At 46.4% G+C, this 17,241-nt stretch overlaps 1 protein-coding gene across 3 annotated transcripts in view; it reads right to left on the bottom strand.

Moving 5' to 3' along the window:
- Nucleotides 1-52: 52 nt before the first annotated feature.
- The window catches only part of ING4 (inhibitor of growth family member 4), a 31,410-nt gene continuing 14,221 nt past the window's right edge, over nucleotides 53-17,241 (bottom strand). Inside the window, exons 1-8 of one of the 3 annotated variants that reach the window (XM_081319419.1) lie at nucleotides 11,242-11,306; nucleotides 9,078-9,149; nucleotides 8,774-8,940; nucleotides 8,435-8,549; nucleotides 4,552-4,660; nucleotides 3,979-4,123; nucleotides 1,691-1,752; nucleotides 53-826 (exon numbers count right to left, since the gene is read on the bottom strand). In XM_081319419.1, the coding sequence (XP_081175545.1) occupies nucleotides 787-826; nucleotides 1,691-1,752; nucleotides 3,979-4,123; nucleotides 4,552-4,660; nucleotides 8,435-8,549; nucleotides 8,774-8,940; nucleotides 9,078-9,149; nucleotides 11,242-11,278 (747 nt within the window). In that variant the 5' untranslated portion in view covers nucleotides 11,279-11,306 and the 3' untranslated portion in view covers nucleotides 53-786. Of the gene's footprint in view, nucleotides 827-1,690; nucleotides 1,753-3,978; nucleotides 4,127-4,551; nucleotides 4,661-8,434; nucleotides 8,550-8,773; nucleotides 8,941-9,077; nucleotides 9,150-11,241; nucleotides 11,307-17,241 lie in introns of those variants that run through there. The other 2 variants (XM_081319418.1, XM_081319420.1) reach the window with 2 other exon arrangements.

Raw genomic sequence — 17,241 nt, forward strand, 5'->3', positions numbered from 1 at the left:
AATTAAATCAACCACACCACCCTCCACTCAAAAGTGAAAATCACTCATGACATGTGTTGAATTGGTTTTATTTAATACATATTTTACAATATGGGGTTTCCCCCTAAAACAAGCACCACCAAGAAAAGACTGGAGCCCGGTTGGCTTCCATTACAAAAATCCATGAAATATTTTGGACAGGAATTTTTTTTCTTTTCACTTTTTAATATTTTTCCCCATAAAGAAAAATGGGTCACTTTTCAGTTGCCTCTATGTGGCTCCCTCCACTTGAAAAATGGAATGCTGTAGTAGTGGAGAAGGAAGGGAGAATAAGAAGCCTGTCTTCTTAAAATACATACTGCACGAAGGGTTGACTCGGTGGCCCCTCCTTTGGAACACCAATTAGGAAGTCTGGAAGGAAAACTGCAGTTTCTTCAATCAGATGATTCCCCTACCAAGAAATCGATTGATGTTCCTTTAAGCCGATGCAGGTTTTAAAACCTATACAGGGGACGACTGACTTTTTTAATTTTTTATTTATTTTAATTCCATTTATATCCCGCCCTTCTCCGAAGACTCAGGGCGGCTTACAAGCTTCTCCTCCTCCTCCTCAAGGACAAAGCAGCGAGTGTTTCAGTACACACAGGAACCATCAAATGGATACAAACCATTCACAAGTAGCTCTGCTCACCCAGAGTGGGGACCCCTACCTAACGAAGCCCCAGGAACTGGGAGAAGAGTGCTGAACCCCAACTGCAGAGCTGGGTGTTTCGGAAACAGTCTCTGGACCTTGGAAGATGATAAAATTTATTTTTTCTTCCTCTCCTGGGAACAGCGAGGACAGAACCTGTATCAAGGAGAAAAAGCAAAGCAATAATTCGGGGATCAACACTTATCAAAGAAAAAAAGGTTACACACAATTGATTAATTCTGCAAACAAAAAAATAATAATAACCTAATATTTTAAAGTATTATTTTCACACTACCACTCTCAAATATTTTGTAACCAGTGTATGTATAATAGTCATACCATAAACCATATAGAATTCAAATTATGAATAATACAGTTGATAAGTTTTCCAACGTGTGGTCTTGCAGGATTGGGTTCCAAATGCTACGTGGAGAAGATTCATTGCATTTACAAATGAAATTGGATGCTGAAATTGTGCCCTTGATATGTCAAATTGAATTTCTCCCATGATCTGAGCTTTTCCAAGAGATTTTTGTCTTGCTGGATGGTACCCAAACAATTTTTCCTTCTTTTATAGGGCAAGATCCTTAGGAATCTGAAAAATCACTAATGGGGCTAGTAGGAGAAATCTGGGGATTTAACTGTTTATGAGTTCTAAAGCCCTGACAATAATGCATGGCCAAATGGAGAGATCATAATTAATATTTTAATTATGTTTAAAAGCCAGCAGTTTTTAATGCAATGTTACTGGCTTCCTGGTTTGTTTCCCTGTCCATGGGAATGGAAAAGCAAACAGATACATAAATATTATTAAATGTCACAACACTATTAAGCTCCTATAAATAGCTAACAGACTTTGATGTAGGAATAAACATATGAACGAATAGGGGTAATTCTCCTGGTTGACTACCCAACTGATTCTTTGAGAACATCCTCCTCTACCAGGGACCAACATTTGATATCCCAACATTTCAGAAGAGCTACAAAGAAGACCAGGGATTAGAGAGAACAGTTACTTACCATTTCCCTCTTGGCTTTGTTGTCAAGCCCACACAAGCAAAATGGAACCATTCAATGGAGCACTAGTAAAGGATACAAATCACAGAGATGAATCAGTATTCTTTTGGCAACTGGCCATGATCTAATTTCATTTCCAATGGAAACAGAACATGATTCTAACGCAAAACCTCTTTCCTGACCACTTATGTACATTTTTGATATGCTATTATAAGAGGATGGAATAAAGTGACCCACAGCTAGTCAGTGGGAAATATATATACACTCATACACACACACACACACACACACACACACACACACACACACTATTTAATTTTTATCCTGCCTTTATTATTTTTATAAATAACTCAAGGCAGCAGACAAGGTGCGGCAGTTGCAGCCCTATCTAGACCGGGATGCCCTGTGTACGGTCACTCATGCGCTCGTGACCTCTCGTCTTGACTATTGCAATGCTCTCTACATGGGGCTTCCCTTGAAGACCACTCGGAGGCTCCAACTGGTACAGAATGCGGCCGCGAGAGTTGTCTTGGGAGTTTCCCAGTACTCCCATGTTACACCTTTGCTCCGCGAGCTGCATTGGTTACCAGTTGTCTTCCGGGTGAGGTTCAAGGTCTTAGTGATGGTTTTTAAGTCCTTACATGGCATGGGTCCGGAATACCTCGGGGACCACCTGCTGCCGGCGTCGACTCCCCTCCGCCCCGTGCGTTCCCACAGAGAGGGCCTCCTCAGGGTGCCTCCAGTCAGAGAATGTCGGCTGGTGGCCCCCAGGGGGAGGGCCTTCTCTGTGGGCGCTCCGGCTTTGTGGAACCAGCTGCCGGTTGAGCTCCGGATGGCACCGGATCTCCGCTCCTTCCGGCGCGGGTTAAAGACCCATTTATTTGAACAAGCTGGCCTGGCCTGATGGGGAATCACTTAGGGTTTTAATATTTATATATATTTTTTATTGTTTTTATTGTGGGCAATAATTTAATTCTTTTTTAACTTTTGTACTTTTGTAGTTTTAAGATATGCCCTGTTCACCGCCCTGAGTCCTTCGGGAGAAGGGCGGTATAAAAATTTAATAAATAAATAAATAAAATAAATATCCAACTCGCTTTCTTCCTCCTATTTTCCCCACAACAATCACCCTGTGAGGTGAGTTGGGCTGAGAGTGTGTGACTGGCCCAAAGTTATCCATTTGGCTTTCACGGCTAAGGCCAGACCTGAACTCCAGATCTCCCACTTGCTGGCTTGCTCCTTAACCACTAGAACAAACTGGCTCTCTGTGTGAAGACATGGGGCAGACTTGATAAATGCTTCAGGCTGTTGCACTTTGGTAGGAAAATTTAGGGCATGGATGAATGAATGAGTGCCCAGGATAGCATCTGGTCCTTGAAGCATTTTTCTGAGCACCAGTGACCATAAGTGCTAAAAACTGACAGCATGGTTTCTGCAGTTTAAATTGCACAAATGTAAATTTAGACTAAGTCCTAAGATATGCTTAATACTTTTCTAAAAACTCTGAATGCCTTCCGCAATCTGGTCAGTCAATCAGTAAGTCAAATGTTCTTTACAATCAAAGACCAATACAATTAAAAATACTCAAGGAGTATCTTCTGCAGTCCATACAGCAGAAAACAGTATGCTTTCCATTGCATTTATGATCTAGTCCTGCTTCCTTTGCAATATTGCCCATGCAATAGTTCTCTCCCTCAACCATCAAAGGCATGCCCAGCATCCTCTATCCCTAGTCTAAAAGAAAGGTTTATAAACTATTGGCACACATATGCATAACTGTTTTCCTAGGTGCTGCCTCCATCTATAGCTTCTTTTATGAGAGGGGTCAGGACTGAAGTACTGATAGAACAGCTACTGAAATATATACAGCTATTTGGATGTAGTGAAATACATTCCAGAGAGACTTTTAATGGCTTCAGATAGAATGAATTCAAGTGGAAGTATTTCTTAAAATAGTGCATTTGTCCAAGACAGAACAGCAGAAAAGTAACATTCTGAAGGTGCAAAAAGCACAGGCTTGGCAAGGAAACAGACCCTCTTCCTAAACACAGCAATAGCACATAATACTCCTAATCCAAGGGTTTCCCTAGCTGTTAACTTTTAAAAACAAATATATCTAGAAAATAAGTGCAAGACTAATTTAATAATTTAAGTATGCAAAGGTGTCACCCTGCCAATTTGTTAGGATCCTAATAAAAAGTTGATTTTATAAATAAGTAATAAGGCCATTTATGTCTTGTCTGTTTAGCTCCCCTCATTTTCCACCCTCTGTTAGCATGACTCTCTCTTACATCAGGGTTGTCACAACCAATCATCTCCCCATAGGAGACCTGGTGGCAGAGGCAATAGGTGGGCTCATTGGGATCCACAGGCATATCCAACACATCTGAAGGGTGGACATTTCCAAAGGTCACTGAAGGCATCCCATATTCTGTGCTGCTTTAAATGGAAAAGGCTGAGTTAGCAAAAGTTTTTTTTAATGTCCCAAAGAGAATTCCCTCCAATCTATATCAAATAAACCACGTATTATAATAAATGACTGGTCTCAGATTTAGCACCTGAGAGTGCTAATGACCAGATGACCTTCCATTCCCTGCCAATCAGAACTGAAGAAGTTTCTAGAACGAGAAGTGAAACACCTTAAAAAAAAAACCCAAGAAAGTCCAGTAGCCTTTTGGAAAAAGCACCTTTGGGACACCTTTTACAACTTGCCTCGTAGGAACTTTTATCTTCTCAAATTTAGGGAAAGCACGAGCAGAACAATTGTGCTGGAAATGGAGTAGACTGATCTAGGGAAGATCAAGCAACACCTACTAGTACACAAACTAGTGGCCTAAGTCTGCTGCTTCTTCCCACCCACTCACGTGCGGACTAATTTCAGCTTCTTCTGGGCTGTTTTTGGTGCTTCTTCATCAGAGTTTTTTCCCTTGGAACGAGCACGAGCAGCTTTCTTTTCTTTTTGGGCACGGCCTTCTGTATGGATAATATAAAAAGAAAAGTACAAGTAAAATACCTTTGTATAGACCAAAAAGCTGCAGCTAATCAACCAATTAATTGTACCATACACAACCTCCAGTATTCCACCTTTGCTTATGTTCTACCTCTGATCCAGTTCCATGTTCACTAAGTTCATTCAAGAGTTTGGATGATGATTATGTCAAAAAAACTTTTTTTTTCAAAGTCCATAATGTCAACTACTCTCCATTTCTGACATTCTTATATTATTCTTTATTTCTCTTTGTAGAGTCATGTTGATTTTTTTATTCATAAAGCATGTTCTACTGCTCATTTGTTACAAAATCTAGTATTTTGTAATATTTTCTAATTTGTCTGTGAGAAGATCTAACAAATACCTTGTTCTCTCACATTTCACTCCCTTAAGCTCTGAATCTTCTTAAAATTGCTTGCCAACCTAATAAGAAATTTACTATATTAAAAATAAATTTCAAGATGTTGAAATTTTAATTTGTGAACTAGCCCTGATCTTCTATTATTAACTACATATGCCCAACTGCTGCCCAAGACCTTCAAAAACAATGTAAGGCATGTTATTTCCAACAAAGCATCTTTCTCATTTAAAATACCCTGGAGGTATTAGGGGAAAAAAATAGAAATTGTAGTACAAAACATAGGCAACTAATATAAAAAGTATAATTTTGGAATGAGCAATTCATCTTCTACAATATTTGTTACAGGAAAAATACTATGCTATTGCAAAATGACCTCAGTTTGCTCATTTTTTTGATTTCATAAATTAAAAGTCTAGTGAAATATATTGACGTTTTCCTGACTTTTAACTGCCCAAGTGATTAGCCTTTTCCCTTACAGCCAGTCTGGTATAAGTGGTTAAGGAGCTAGCCTAGAAACCATGAGACCATGAGGAAGATGGGAAGTTGAGAAATGTGAAAAAATAAATGGCAGAATATCAATCTAATAAAAATAGAGCTACTGTCCATATTCTTCGCCTGCATATTTCCATAGACAACTTAAGAAATTATTTTATGGCTTTAAAATTCAATTATACACAAATACAACTTTTGGTATACAATATACAGAAAAAGGGGCTTGTTTATTATGCTAATCTAGTCTCTAAAACTGCATTCCAAAATTAATTCATTACTGGGTAAACCCCAAATAATTCAAAATAATGCGTTTCCAACATAATACAAAGAACTAAACAACAGGTGCAACTTAGAATTTAAGAAATCAAATAGATATAAAATTTCAATGCATTTTTTCTCTTATGCCTATTAATTTCAAATGGCTTTCAAAGTCAAATTTATTGCCATTGCCTCATTTCTGTAATAAGCTAACAACTCTTATAAGTAAAGTTTAACTCCTTGTAACTGCATTCACAGAGTTTTCTTGACAACGTTAAAAGATGTGGTCTGTTTCTACCTTCTGCTAGGATGTTTTCCAACAATCCAGTCTAAGCAACATTTCTGGAACTTCCAGTGGTCCCACATCCAAGTAGTAGCCAGGTCCAACCCTGCCTATTTGAGCCACTTTTGTATACTGCCTATTCTTGTTAACTCTAGACAGCTTACAATATATAAAATTACGGCATGCATAAAATCTCAATATAAAAGCAACTAATAAATAAAATGAGATATTGTTCATAAAAGCTATTGCTATCCTTAAAAAGAATTTCAAGCCTGAATGCCCTCTGAAAGAGAACTATCTCAATCACTTTGCTAAAAGCCACGAGGGGAGGGGCACATCTGACCTCCAGGGGCATGCTGTTCCAGAGGGAGGGGCTGCTCCTGAGAATGTCCCTGATCTCTTTCGGGGTGGGCACCTGAAGCATTCTCTCCCTGCTAGACTGCGTAGGGTGGACAGATTCTACCTGGAAAAGACAGTCCCAACAGTAATGAGAGGCCAAGCCATATAGGATTTTATAGGTAATCACCAGCACCTTAAATTGGCCCAGAAGCCAAATGGCAACCAAAGCAATTTCTACAACATGTGGTTTATTCAGCTGAATCAACTAACACCAGTGAGCAAGCGGGTGACCACATTATGTATGAGCTAAAGCAGACATGTCAAACACAAGGCCCGGGGGCCGGATCCGGCCTGCGAAGTGGTTTCATGTGGCCCACGAAGCCATCCTGGAAACAGTGAGGGAACGGCCCCCACTGCCTTGGCCCTGGCCCAGAGACCCTCCTTCTGCCAGAGACCCTCAGATCTGTCCCACTCCTGCCCAGGCCCCCATAGGCACCCTTGATGCAAACGATGTAGAGCTGGTCATGCCCACCCAGTAGGCCATACGCACTCTAGCCACGCCCACCCAGTAGGCCACGCCCACCCTGGCCACACCCAGCCGGCCCCCTGAGGGCAACCGCAATGCTGATGCGGCCCTCAATGAAGTTGAGTTTGACACCCCTGAGCTAAGGCTTCAGAGTCATCTAGAGTAATCCCATATAAAGTGAATTGCTGTAGTCCAGGGGTCGGCAACCGGAAAAAGGAAAAGAGCCACTCAGAACCGGTTCCATCACACAAACAAAAAAGTGGGAGCCGCAAAAAGTGCGCGCGTGTGCGTCCACTCACGCGCATGCGCAAAATGGGAGGCACCTGCGCGGCGACAGGTCTCCCCTTTGGAGAGGTGCGTGCCGTTCCGTTTGGAGACCTGCCGCGTTCGTCAAACATGGACGAACGCGGCAGCTGTGCAAACGGCATGGCGGCGGTTTGGAGAGTGCGCGTGCACCTCTCCCAAGCCGCCGCCGCCGTCCCGTCCGGAGACCTGCCGCGTTCGTCAAACATGGACGAACGCGGCAGCTGTGCAAACGGGACGCCGGCGGTTTGGAGAGTGCGCGCGCACCTCTCCCAAGCCGCCGTCCCGTTCGGAGACCTGCCGCGTTCGTCCATGTTTGACATCCGAGCCCCGTCTAGGCCCGGGGAGGGGGGGAGCGCGCCAGGCGAACGCGGCAGGTCTCCGAACGGGACGGCGGCGGTTTGGAGAGGTGCGCGCGCACCACTGCCCGTTCGAAGAGGTGCGCGCGCACCGGGCGACTGGGAGCCGCAGGAGACGGCTCAAAGAGCCGCATGCGGCTCCGGAGCCGCGGGTTGCCGACTCGTGCTGTAGTCTGACTGAGAGATGACTGTCTTCTGCATCTCCTGATGCAGGAAAGAGTGTCATTAGCACACCTGCCAAAGATGGAAGAAGGTTCTCCTGCCACAGCTTTCAGCTACCATTCCAGTAGGAATCACTTATCTTCCAAGGTCAGGACTATTACCCTATTTCAATCTTATTTTCATGATACCTAAATATTTTCTCAAAATAGGTGAATATTTAAACCAACAGTATTGCTTAAGAGTATAGCTACCAAATGCCAGACTGACACCAGGGAGACTCGTGTTCAAGTCCACCCTTAGCCACAGACGCTCACTGAAAGTTAGTCTTTGGAGGCTGGTCCGGGCTAGAAATAGATTGTAATCTAAATGAAACTGCACTTTATTGCAAAGACTATAGGAAATTGAAAACTTGCAGTGTTTTCCCTTTCTCCTTCTTGTAGCAAAGAGAGGAATTTGGTAGTACCTTTTCTGAGTAACAAATTTTATTAACAAAAACAAGCTTTCATGAGCTTCAGCTTACTTTATCAGGTGGAATTGGGCAAAATTTCTAATATGCTCCTTGTTAATCTTTTGGAGTATTTTCCTCCTAAATATTCAAATCCAAATGTGATAGGTACTTAATTTCTCATAACTCTCCTGATCTGCCCCCTCCCCCTCAATCTCTGCAGAACTCACTCTTTTTGCCTTTGCTAGATGAACTGTCATAATCACTTGATTCAATCTGTTTCTCTTTCAGGTCAGCTTCAAACCGGGCAAGATCTGTATCCAACCTTCGGATGTGTTTATCTACCTGCAGACATAATAGGAGTGCAGGTATATTATTTGAGTTGAGAGTCAATTCATCAGCATGATGGAGATTCTACTAACAGAAGAAAGAAGCTGGTTACACTAATAATTTAAAATGAATAATAAATGAAATCCAATGAATATGAATGAAATTTCATGAATTTATGGGGGGAAAAATGACCCAGAAAGCTACATTTTATAACACTGTTTTCTTGCTGTATCTCATACCATTTCATACGTCTGCATAGCCAATTGTACTTTGTCATCACCAAATTCCTTGCACTTTCCATAGGCCTCCTGTATTTGTTTGAGAAGACCCACTTTTTCTTCTGAAGATAGAGTCCGTGCATTGCTGATATATTCTGTGGCCAGTTTATCAATCTCTGATTTAAGATCTAGAAGAAGCAGAAAGCAGTCTGATGAAGACTACCATAAATTCCAGAGTAACAGAAATGGACATTAAAATTAACATGCTCTTTTAAAAAGTGTGACACACAATTCAAATTGCTGTCTTCCACTAATCCTGACTCACCTTCTGTTCGTTGGTCTAGATCTCGCATAAGCTGAAAGTTTCTCTGCAGTTCAAAAGGTAAATTCTCAATGCCTAAAAAGGAGGAACCCAGAGACAGGAAAGATGATCGGCCAAGGGGGAAATAATATGCTATTTTCTTTAACACCTCAACACCCATACTATTGGACACTCATATGTTAGTAGCAAATAAATTGCCAGATACTTAATTTTATATTCAAATATAGCATTAGAAAATACTCTAACGATGATCTGCATCTTAAATGACATGAAACACTACATTTCTCACTAAGCATACTCTACAGAGTTCCAGCCAATCCTAGACGTGACTAGCATGCATTTGTTTGTATGTATATAAACACTGGCTCAATTAGGTTTTCTGCGAATCATCATAGTGGGATTGGTCTGCTGAAGCAAAAAAAAAATGTTACAGCAAAGTTTACGTTTTATTAAATTTTTATACCGCCCTTCTCCCGAAGGACTCAGGGCGGTGAACAGGGCATATAATAAAAATACAAAAATACAAAAGTTAAAATAGAATTAAATTAATGCCCAAAATAAAACAATAAAATATACAAATATTTAAAACCCTAAATTAACTCCCCATCAGGCCAGGCCAGCTTGTTCGAATAAGTGGGTCTTTAACCCGCGCCGGAAGGAGCGGAGATCCGGTGCCATCCGGAGCTCAACCGGCAATTGATTCCACAAAGCCGGGGCGCCCACAGAGAAGGCCCTCCCCCTGGGGGCCACCAGCCGGCATTCTCTGACCGGAGGCACCCTGAGGAGGCCCTCTCTGTGGGAACGCGCAGGGCGGAGGGGAGTTGACGCCGGCAGCAGGTGATCCCTGAGGTATTCCGGACCCATGCCATGTAAGGACTTAAAAACCATCACTAAGACCTTGAACCTCACCCGGAAGACAACTGGTAACCAATGCAGCTCGCGGAGCAAAGGTGTAACATGGGAGTACCGGGAAACTCCCAAGACAACTCTCGCGGCCGCATTCTGTACCAGCTGGAGCCTCCGAGTGGTCTTCAAGGGAAGCCCCATGTAGAGAGCATTGCAATAGTCAAGACGAGAGGTCACGAGCGCATGAGTGACCGTACACAAGGCATCCCGGTCTAGATAGGGCCGCAACTGACGCACCAGGCGAACCTGAGCGAAAGCCCCCCTAGTCACGGCTACTATATGATCTTCTAAGGTAAGCCGCGAATCTAGGAGGACTCCCAAGTTGCGCGCCCTATCCACGGGGGTAAAGACTCACCCCCCATAAAGAGAGATGGAACATTTTGAATGTCCCGGGATGCCGGAATGTACAGCCACTCAGTCTTGTCAGGGTTGAGTTGAAGTCTGTTCCTCCCCATCCAGACCCGAACCGCCTCCAGGCAACGGGACATTACAGCGAGGGCATCACTGGGGTGGTTTGGGGTCGAAATAAAAAGTCTCTTATAGTATTCACTGATGCAGGAACTGTTTTGCAAATGGCCAGCAAACTGTCTGCATCTCTTAAAATGTGCTGTCTTCTTACCTATGGTGATCTGCCTTCTTCCTTAAAGATTTTAGCTTTCAAAGTACATGTATTTTAAGGTACAATAACTATCAATGCTTGGAGTCTACTGGAGCTGGGCAGCTAATAAATTCAAATAAAGGAATAAAGGAATCATAAGATTTGTTCTGCACAGGTACATCCATATAGACTGAATGTTGCTTTTAAAATGAAGGAGGCATGTAACTCCAACCCTTGGTTTAAAGTTGAGCCAAACTGAACAAAGAAATTGAATAACTTCCTGCAAATCTTTCGGCTGCTCTTGGAACGCTCCATTTCAGCACCTAAGCTGGATAGACACAAGCGTGTCCCTACTACCCTCTTCCCTCATCACCCCTTTCCCAGGAATAACGCCCCCGACTAAAACGGCGAGACGACCGCGGGTAGATACGAGAGGCGGGAAGTCACTCCTCAGGGTTTCCAGATCATGCTTCACCCACCAGGCAACCATGATGAGCCGAAGCGCCCTCCCGAACAGGTTCTCCGCTGCTGAACCTAGGAATGGCCCGAACATGCAAGGAAGCGTCCCCCTTGACCTCATGCGCCCACCCAGCGACACGAAATCGAGACGTCTGTCGGCGTTTCGCGGCCTCCCTCCCGGCCGAATCCCACGCCCGGTCTTACTATCCAGGTAGTGCTCCAGGTACATCCCAGCCGCCATTTTGGGTTCCAGCCAACCGCCCAGGCGCCTCTCTTGGCCCCGCCCAAACCCGGCATTATTTCCGCCCTAAGTGAAAGCGACTTCCGTTCTGCATCAGACTCGCTTCTGTCTGTGTACCGGGTGGTGGCCGCTTCTTCGTCCTGCTGAACAGAGGCGGTAGCCCTGCCATTTCGAGTGATGGCAGAGAGGGAAAAAGGTAGTCCTGGCTATCTTTCCTCCCTCCCCGTTTTTTAACCTAAAACAAGTACATGTGCCTTTTTTTATATATATACCTTAAACAGTACCGTATACTGCTGGCTCGTATTTAAGTGATTGTAGATTTGGTTTTTTTCTTGCGTTAAGTGTAAAACTTTACTTTTCTCTACACTGAATTTCATTTTGTGAGATAGGGCCAATGTTCAAGTCTGTCAAGATCCATTTGGATCTTGAACCTTCTATCTTCTGGGATGTTGGCTATTCCTGCCAGAGTTCCCCTTTTATTCCTTTTCCCAAAGTGCTCTTTTCTTGCTGTTGGTTTTTTTCCGGAAAGAAGATGTGTTTCACAGAAGCTCAGAGGTACTCGCTTCAAAGTGCCTCCATTTTTCAAAACAGGAGAATTTGGGAATTTCACCATCCATTTCATCAGATGCACGGGAGGGGAATGGTGACAGCGAATAATGTCTCTATAGCAGGGGTCTTCAAACTTGGCCCTTTTATGACTTGTGGACTTCAACTCCCAGAATTCCTCAGCCAGCAAAGCTGGCTGAGGAATTCTGGGAGTTGAAGTCCACAAGTCATAAAAGGGCCAAGTTTGAAGACCCCTGCTCTATAGCGTCATTCTAGATTGGGTTGTGCCTTCATTCCAGAAATGTAGTTGATGTCTGGCTTATTCACAGAACTTTTGGAATTTCAGTGAAATCACTTATTATTTAAAAAAAATCACATGCAAACAAAGAAAGAAGCAAATTCACAAAAGCATAAAGTGCTACTACATCAAAAAAGTTAATCCTATAGTTAAATTCATGTTTATATTCAGCCCTTTAAAATAATCTCCTTGAGGTATTGTACAACAGTGTAATCTAGAAATAAAAATGCAATAAAAATAATTTGACAACAATCACATTGCTAGGATTTTTCCCACAGGGCAACATTTCCTTAAGCAAGAAGAAAAAAAAGGAAATTAAGTTTGTACATAGTTCAAATATATTTTGATTTATTAAACAAACAAAAATGTTAAAAAATGAACCAGTGACAAAAGCAAAGGCAACTGAAAAGGAAAATAAAAATTATGGATATGAAAGCAGAAAGGACCTTGAAAAAGTTGTAAGCATGCTTATACAATATTTCTTTCCAAAATAATAACTATAGAGATAAAGGTAATCCTTTAGCAAAATCACTGGCAACCAGATCTTAAAATTGCAGGATTTTTCAGAGATCCTAACTGCATTGATTTTTCTATTAGAGCAATTAGTCACTTAAGTTTATGTTTCATACATCTGAACAATATATTATAGATTTCTGCTCCTTGCCATAAAAAAACTGGCTGTTAATATGAATTGACCAAGTTTCTTGTATGGCATTGATTTGTTTGTTTTAGGAAAAATGGACAAAACCAACATGTCTTGTTTTAAGGCAGGTGTGTCCAACCTGTGGCCCGCAGGCTGCATGTGGATCTGACAACTACAATGTGGCCCCAGAAGATCATGTAAAAAAGGGAGTTTGTCATTTATGTACATTAACTATATTATATATTTTATATGTGGTCCAAGACAATTTCCCTTACTCAATGCGGTCCAGCCAACCTGTTCTGAACCAGCCAACTACCGGCCTTGTAATAAGGCAAACCCCTATTAACAGTAGAGACTGGAGAGCGTCCAAGGCTGAAAAGCGTCTGCCAAGATTTATTAGTCAATTAACAGAACAAGAAACAAAAACACAGGAACTTGAATCCTCAAGCAGAAGGGTTGCTTTCAGCAACCAGCCCCTCCCCAAACACTCCTTTTATTTAGAGTTCAGGGCGTGGTCTCCCTGTGCCTCCTCCCGAGGAGTCCCACAGCCTTTCTTTGTTTGTTCCTGCTCGACTGCCTCCTGCGTCGGGCGTCCTTGAACAGGGCCAGCTGTGGATCATCATCCTCCGCACTATCGGGCTCACGCAGCTGAGAAGAGGGCCCCGGCTGGGAGCTCTGCCAAGCCTGCAAGCCATCATCAGCCGGTTCGTCACCCACACACACCTCCTCCCCCTCATCTGAGTCATCCGATACATCTGAGCCGGGTGCCGAACCCACCGGCTGACCCTGAGTCACAACACTATCCCGCACCGCAGGGCCCTTCCCCCGGGTCTGCCGATCCGGATGCGGTCGGGATGGGAACTGTTCGTGAAAAGCAGTCACCAACGCAGGGGCATGAACGGCGGTCGCGTCTTCCCATGTGAAGTCCTCCGGCCCGTACCCTTTCCACTCGATCAGGTACTGAAAGCGACCTTTCAGCCAGCGGGAATCCCGGATGCTGGCGACCTCGTACTTGGGGGTGCTGCCGCCATCGCGGGGTCCTGATGGGGGAGGTTCCGCTTGGCGAAGTGGACAAGCCGGTTGTTCGGGGACCAACAAGGACCGATGGAAGACGGGGTGCACGCGCAGGGAACGTGGCAGAGTTAAACGATAGGCGACCGGGTTGATGACGGCCTCGACTGGGAACGGTCCAAGGTAACGGTGGTCCAGCTTCCTCGCCGGCCGAGTGGATGGTAGGTTCCTGGTGGACAGCCAGACCCGATCCCCCACCGATAGTGGAGGCGTATCCCTTCTCGACCGATCGGCGAACCTCTTGTAGTCGGCCTTGGCCTTCTCCAGCTGCCGTCGCACCAACCGATGGATCGCCTGTAACTCCGCCATGAATTCGTTCGCTGCCGGCTCCGGTGAGTCCACGGGAGAGAGAGGGAAAAACCGGGGGTGATAACCCACGTTGGCCAAGAACGGTGTCGTCTGCGTGGAGGTGTGCTGCGAGTTGTTAAAAGCAAACTCGGCTATGGCCAAATAGTCCACCCAATTGTCCTGCTGCAGGTTAACGTAGCAGCGCAGATACTGCTCTAAGATGCCGATGACCTTCTCGGTACCCCCGTCGGTTTGTGGATGATGCGCGGACGAGAGGCAAACCTTAATGTCCAACGCCCGCATCAACTCCTGCCAGAAGCGGGCTGTAAACTGGGCCCCCCTATCGGAGACGACTCTATCGGGAAGGCCGTGCAGCCGGAACACCTGTTGGATGAACATGCGACTAGTGGCGCGAGCTGACGGTAAGCCGCGACAGGGGATGAAGTGCGCCATCTTGGTCAGCATGTCCACCACCACAAACACTGTCGTGAAGCCGGAAGATGGGGGTAGATCCGTCAGAAAGTCCATGGACACAGCCCCCCAGGGTCTCTTGGGTGTTGGCAAAGGCTGCAGTAAACCAGGCGGGGCCCCTGTCGCTGACTTGGCCTGCCTGCATGGGATGCAGGAGGTGACATAAGACTGGACGTCGTGTCGGACTCGGGGCCACCAGAAGGTACGGGAGACCAGGTTCAGAGTCTTGAACAGGCCAAAATGCCCCGCAGCCGGGTTATCATGACACTGGCTGAGGACGAGTCCCCTGAGTGGCCCTCCTGGAACATAGAGCCGGTCACGATAATACAGGAGTCCATCCGTGACCGACCAAGGCGAATCTGGCCCCACCTCTTCCTTCCGCTGAGCCACCCACGCCTCCTGCTGCTGCGCCTCCCGGATCCGAGCCCGTATATCCACCGGCTCCCGCACCGCAGCAAAAGACTCGACGGGGATCACTGTCCTGGGCGGAAGCTTGTCTTCCACTCGGGTGTACTCGGGCTTCCTGGACAGAGCATCCGCTCTCTGGTTGTGCCCGCTTGGTATGTACCGCACCCGGAAGTCAAACCTCGCAAAGAAGAGGGACCACCGGATCTGGCGTTGGTTCAAATTCCGAGCGGTCTGCAGGCTTTCCAGATTCTTGTGGTTTTTCCGGACCTCGATTTGATGCCGCGCCCCCTCCAGATGATGCCTCCAAGCCTCGAACGCCGCCTTGATGGCCAGCAGCTCCTTCTCCCAGATGGTATAGTTGCGCTCCGAGGGATTCAATTTCCGAGAGTGATACGCGCAAGGGAAAAGGGTACCGTTGGGCGTCGCTGCCTGGAGTAACACGGCCCCAATGGCAATGTCGGAGGCGTCCGCTTCCACGACAAACGGCCGTTGTGGGTCAGGATGCTTCAAGATGGGCTCCTTCATGAAGGCGTCCTTCAAAGCTTGGAACGCCTGTTGTTCGGGGGCGTTCCACTGGAACCGAGTCTTCTTCTGCAGGAGCCGGGTGAGGGGGGCTGTCAAGGCAGCAAAGCCAGGGATGAATGTCCGATAGTAGTTGGCAAATCCAAGAAGTCGCTGAACGTCCTTCACGCGACGCGGGGGTTGCCAACTCTGCAACGACTCAACTTTACTCGGCTCCATGGCGATGCCCTCAGGAGAAATGCGGTGACCCAGGAAATCGATGGTCACCTGGTAGAACTGGCACTTCTCCAACTTGGCAAACAGCCGATGTTTCCGGAGGCGCTGCAGGACCTGACGGAGATGCTGATGGTGCGCCTCACGCGACGGGGAGTAAATCAGGATGTCGTCCAGGTAAATCACAACAAACTGGTCCAACAGATCTCGAAAGATGTCGTTCATAAAATGCTGAAACACAGCGGGGGCGTTGGTCAGGCCAAACGGCATCACCGTGTACTCGAAATGTCCATAGCGAGTACCAAACGCCGTCTTCCACTCATCACCCGGCCGAACCCTGACGAGGTTGTAAGCTCCACGCAGGTCCAGTTTCGTGAAGATCTTAGCCTCCCGGAGTCGGTCCAAGAGCTCGGGGATGAGGGGCAGCGGGTAGCGGTTTCGCACCGTGATGGCGTTGAGTTTCCGGTAGTCACAGCAAAGCCGTAGCTCGCCCAACTTCTTTTTGACGAAGAGCACGGGCGCAGACACTGGCGAGGACGAGGGCCGGATGAAACCGCGAGCCAAATTCTTTGTCAGGAAGTCCCGCAATGCAGCCAACTCGGGCTCCGACATGGAGTACAAACGCCCCACTGGGAGAGGCGCATCAGGGACTAGATCAATGGAGCAGTCGTAGGGCCTGTGCGGGGGTAATTGGTCCGCCTCTGACTCGCTGAACACATCAGCAAAGTCGGACAGTTCGGGAGGCAAGGAAACCCCTGGGGAACCCTCCACCTGGCCGGCACAGATATGGCGGGTGTGGTCCACGCACTGCAAACTTGGGAAGGTGACCAAGTTCTGAGACCAATAGATCTGAGGATCATGCGCCCGGAGCCACGCCAGTCCCAAGACCACGGGGAAGTGCAGATCCGAAGTGATGTAGAACTGGATGGCCTCCACATGGGAACTGATGGCCATACACACTGGTTGCGTGGCGGCCGTAATAGGCCCGGACAGGAGCACTCGACCATCGATGGTCTCCACTAGCATGGGCGGATCCACCGGACACTGGGGAACAGCCCATTTGGCCACGAAGGCCGAGTCCATAAAGTTAGTGGTAGCCCCAGAGTCAATTAAGGCATGGACCGGAATCCCCTCTGGCTTGCCAGGAAGGATCAGACGTGCCTCCAAAATCAAATGCCGTGGAGGTTCACAGGCACTGTCGGAACGGCGTCGCTCGGCGTGGTCGTTGTGGGTCGCCCGATCTATCACACCGTCTAGATCGGGCTCGGGCCGTTTCCCGACAGCAAAGCAGGGGACTTTCTCGGGGCCGGCTTGGTCACTGACGCCCGCTGACGCTTCTTTGGGCAAGAAGCGGCCAAATGTCCAGGGTCCCCACAGTAAAAACACAACCCCCCCGATCGTCGTCTGTCCATTTCCGTCACCGATAGACGGGACCTGGCGGCACCCAGCTCCATTGGCTCCTCCCTCTGGACTGGGGGCTCACGCACAACAGGGGCGGCAGGG

Source organism: Vipera berus (assembly GCF_964194415.1).
Source record: "Vipera berus genome assembly, chromosome: 2".
NCBI classification, from domain to species: domain Eukaryota; kingdom Metazoa; phylum Chordata; class Lepidosauria; order Squamata; family Viperidae; genus Vipera; species Vipera berus.